This window comes from Notothenia coriiceps, unplaced genomic scaffold (assembly GCF_000735185.1).
Source record: "Notothenia coriiceps isolate Sejong01 unplaced genomic scaffold, NC01 NC01_scaffold00016221, whole genome shotgun sequence".
NCBI classification, from domain to species: Eukaryota; Metazoa; Chordata; class Actinopteri; order Perciformes; family Nototheniidae; genus Notothenia; species Notothenia coriiceps.
The window spans coordinates 1-4,803 of record NW_011348922.1 but is presented as its reverse complement, the minus strand read 5'-3'; the positions used below and the strand labels follow the sequence as shown (position 1 = coordinate 4,803).

General features: G+C 33.7%; 1 protein-coding gene across 1 annotated transcript; it reads right to left on the bottom strand.

The window, feature by feature from the left end:
• Positions 1–174: 174 nt before the first annotated feature.
• LOC104949455 (cullin-associated NEDD8-dissociated protein 1-like) lies at positions 175–2,163 on the bottom strand. Its single transcript, XM_010775814.1, has 3 exons — positions 1,996–2,163; positions 981–1,124; positions 175–229 (listed from the first exon to the last, which is right to left on the bottom strand). Exons 1-3 carry the CDS (start codon positions 2,061–2,063, stop codon positions 175–177), a joined length of 267 nt encoding a protein of 88 aa, XP_010774116.1. The 5' UTR covers positions 2,064–2,163.
• Positions 2,164–4,803: the final 2,640 nt, after the last annotated feature.

Here is a 4,803-nt window from a genome sequence, read left to right as displayed (position 1 = left end):
CTCCTCCTCCGTCGTCGTCGGTCGTCGTACGTCTACACGACACACACACACACACACACACACACACACACACACACACACACACACACACACACACACACACACACACACACACACACACACACACACACACACACACACACACACACACACACACACAATCATTATCTGTATCTATTGATCCTCATCATTCTGAGGCTCCTTCACTTTGCTCACCAGAGGGGCCAGGCTGAAACACACACACATAACACTGCAATCGTTATCTATATTTATTGATTTTTTAAGAATTTTAAACGTTTTTCTTTATATAATGCTTTATAACACATTTGAATATTTTCTGAATATTTACTTTTTCAGAATTTTTACAGAATTCCTATTTTCCAAGATTTCCAACTCAGTTTTTTCTCAGATTTGTCAAAGATTTCTCAGAATTAAAAAAAAAGATAGTTTTTAGTTTTTCACTTTTTTTCACTTTACTCCGAATTTCAATTTTTCTAAGATTTTCCACATTTTTTCAGAATTATGATTTATTTCAGAACGACTTTCAACTTTTTAGATTTCCAACTTTTTCTTAGATGTTTTACTTTTTTTTCAGAATTTCGGCTTTTTCTCAGAATTTCCATTCCTTCAGAATTGTGAATTTATTTAGAATTTTGACTATTTTCAGAATTTCTAATTTCTCTCAGAATTTTCCCTATTTTCAGATTTCCAACTTTTTCCATGATTTTCTTTTTTTTCAGAATTTTGACATTTTCCAGATGTGTTACTTTTTCTCAGAATAAAAAAAAGAAGATAATTTGGGATTTTTGGAGAATTTTTCCCAAAAAGTTATTCTCGGAATTTCCATTTATTCTGAATTTTGACTTTACTCAGATTTTTTTTCAAGCTTTTCTCAGAACTATGATTTGTTTGAAACCAGAAGTTAGCGAGTATAAACCGGTACATGGTGGAAACAGTGTTTACGTCCTCTGTGTTTTTACCATTTCACTGCCAGGTTCTGCACCTCCCCGTTCTTGTCCTCCAGCAGTTTGAGCAGCATCGTCACCACTTTCCTCTCACTGTCTTCATCCAGCTTTATGCTGTCCTTCTGCAGCTCTAGCATCAGGTCATTAGTGGCCATGAACCTGGAGACACACACACACACACACACACACACACACACACACACACACACACACACACACACACACACACACACACACACACACACACACAGAATGAAGATACATACACAAAATGACCTGTCTTAATGATTATGAATTAATGTCAGATGTTATGTTGTTATGAGACCATATTCATCAACACAAAGGCAGCAAAGAAAGACTTACTCATCAATATTTAATAGGAGAAGTTGACTCAAATGTGTTGTCATGTTGTTGTTGTTGTTGTTGACGCTTATCATTCTGAAATGTTTCTACATAATGAGTAGTTCTAGTTTTTGGTACTTTTGGTACGTTTTCGGGGGGGGAGGCAAAATATAAGTTCATATTGAAAATGACTATTGACTTTTTGACTGATTTTGAATGCTGGACTTTTACTAATAATGGACTATTTCTACCAATTTACATCTCAACACACATTGACACACTTCTAATAATATTAGTTAACTTTCTTTGTGATTACAGGTGTCTATCTTGTGAAAAATAAAACCCTTTAATTCAATACAAAATTATAAAAGTACAATGAGAATTTATTTGTGATTGAGCTAACTCATCTCAACACACATTTCACATATTGGTATTTTTTTATTATTAGTTATTACCAACATTCAGTATGATTACACAAATGAGGACTTTTTAGGACTTCAAGCTAACTTGTCTAACACATTAAGCTACTTTTTAAATAAGTTATAAGTTAGTAAATTACCAGTGTTGTTTACTTTTGTCTCTCTTAAAAAAGCCATATTACATGTTAATAAAATGACAGACTCATAATAAGCCAGGACTGAAAAGTGTCATCTCACTGTCACAAACACACATTTTAACTCTGTCTTACCTAAAGTCTTTGTCAGTGGATGTCATTTTCTCCAGCAGGTTGGAGATATAGTAGGAAACGCTGGACATCCTGGAACTTTGACACCTGTCAGCGGCTCTAAGAGAACTTATTATCCGAGAAAAGTGAGCAAACTGGGGCAACAGATTTGAGATTCAACCCGACAACATGGCGAGGAGTAGAGGGGACAGAGAGAAGTAACACCGGGGGGAACCTGACACTTTAGGATAAAAATAGATCTAAGAAGAAAAGTGTTCGAGGTTTATGGAGCCATCTGGTGGATAAACAGAGTCCTGACAATTAGCTGTTGTTAAAAGTCTAGACTTACGCATAGAAAACGCATTTCATACGATATTTTTGACAGTTTATAATTGCGCAAATATTCAGACAGTCTGGATTACCCTTCTTCCTCTTTGCTTAATATGTATATGTTTCGCTATCTTGTAAAACGCATTGGTAAGTTGGTATTTATTTAACATTTATAATGCTTTATTTCAATTTTTATTTTGTCTACTTTTTTACTTTTTTTATACTATTTGTTTCTTATTCTTTATTTAAAAAACGATATATGTATATTGAATATTAAATACACACAAAACATCGACATCAGGGTTAAAAAAAAAAGAGTATAAAACACATTTATATATAGAAAAATATTTTAGGAAATGCCCAAAATCAGACCAAAATATTTTAGAGTACAAACAGTGAAAGAATAAATGACACCAATGTTCATTTTTATGCATATTATATTATCGTAAACCTCTGTTATGCTCTTATGCGGAACCTTTCTTCAGTGGTGTGTGTGTTTCCGCCGGTAGAAACAGTGTGTGACCCTGCTCTGTGGGAAGCGGCTTCTTGTTGCCACGTCGGAAGAACCGGGTTTATTAATTTAGAATAAAATACTACCATATTCTGGATAGTTTCCTGCTTTAGCTGCAGTCATGGTGAGTAAAGTAACTTCATACTGAAGCTGCAGGAGAAGCTGTTTGTTTACATTTGGTGGTTTTAACGGTGACCGTTGGTTGATGACGTGTTAGCTTGTTAGGCTAATGACAGCTAATCCTTAAACTAAAGTGTCGATCGTTATATCTGTGAGATTTAATGCTTTAATGTGTATTTCAGGTTTCTGTTATCAACACGGTGGACACCTCTCATGAGGATATGATCGTAAGTTATCATTATTTTTCATTTAACCCCAAGCTTCTGATCAGTGGAGCTAATGTTAGCATCTACTATCTTATCAATTACTTTAAATAGCAATAAATACACATGTGCTTCTTTTCATGTCACATGTGTTGGAAGAAGTACTACAGCTATCATCACAAGCTAATATTAACACACAGAGGTGGAGGAAGTATCCTTTACTTCAGTACTAGCTACTAAAGTAAGTACTTAAGTATTAAGTGTAGCATGATGGTTTGCAGGCATATACTTTAATAAAGGCTCATTATATGTGTGTGAACAAAACCTAAATGTCTAATATAATGTGCCTAATATAGATTTTTAGCAGTGAAAAGTACTAGTAGGTCATTTGACTCCCTCCAGAAAACCCTGGCTCAAACACTTGTTTTCATGTATTGTAAAAATACAAATCAAACATGTTTGGACTTTAATATGACTCTTAAACAAGTACAAATGTGCTACCACACTGTAAAAATACTCTATTTATTATACTCCTTATAAGTAAAACATTGCATTGAAAATGTTACTAAGTATTTAGGTATCCAAGTTTTAGTACATAAATATCCCCGGTGACTGTTGTACTGTTTATTTCATTAGATCATTATTACTCATGCTTTATTGTGAAAGTAGGGTATATGTGTTGCAGTTGGTGGAGGAGGAGCTCACGTTTAATTACCTACGATTATTCATTTAATTATCTATCGGTCTGCATTTTATGTTCTCTGTTAATGATTGATTACTTGGTTTCAAAATAGTGAATACAGTGAGAAACACTCTCGGTGTCCCAGAGCCTAAAAGTGAAAATGTTTGTTTTTGTCTGTCCAACTAAGAGTCCTAAAACCACCGTTATTACTGATCACAATCAATAACATTATTAAAAAGGAAAGAGACAAATAATCACATTATGAAGCTAGAAACGTGAACTGTCTCATGAAAACATGACTTAAAAGACCAACATCATTTTCTGACCAACGACTAATAGCTAAAAGAAAATCCTCCAAGTAACACATAAGAATGTTAAGAGGGTATATAGTGCAGACATTACAATTATTATATATATTATCTAGGGCCGGGACTCGATTAAAAAAAAAAATCTAATTAATTAATCGCAATTAATCTCATTTTTAATCACATATAAATATTTGACCTGAGAACAGTGAGAAGCAATTTTCTTCACATGGATTTTAGTATACCATTGAATAATGACTGAATACATAAGCTTAAGCAACAAAACATTGTTTATTTTTTTCAAGGAGGTTCTTAACCAAGACCAACAGAAAAGTGCAATTTTTGCCATAAAGTGTAGCAATAGCATATTTAGGAATATAGTACATTTCAGAGATTCAGGTAGCCTATAGGTAGGTAGACCTTCTGTAAACTATAACACTTTGTTTTTGAAGTAAAACACAATACTTTCAAGTACATTCAGAACATTGGAAACCCTGACTATTAGAAAACATCTCTCTGTTGCTTCAGAGGCCATAACAGACTTTGTTGATTTACCAACAGTTGATTTAAAAAATCTAATAAATTTCAGTCCAACTCTCTCAATAACCTTGGCCAAAACAATAAACAGTTCAACATAAAGTGCCAGTTGCACCAACAACGTAATAAATAGTTCAACATAAA

What these genes read in the sequence shown, in the direction of transcription:
- LOC104949455 (XM_010775814.1), bottom strand. Translation starts at nt 2,063, where the DNA reads ATGTCCAGCGTTTCCTACTATATCTCCAACCTGCTGGAGAAAATGACA. An exon ending in TCCACTGACAAAGACTTTAG is followed by an intron (nt 1,125 to 1,995) that starts GTAAGACAGAGT and finishes GTGTGTCTCCAG; the next exon opens with GTTCATGGCCACTAATGACC. An exon ending in CAGAACCTGGCAGTGAAATG is followed by an intron (nt 230 to 980) that starts GTAAAAACACAG and finishes TGTGTGTTTCAG; the next exon opens with CCTGGCCCCTCTGGTGAGCA.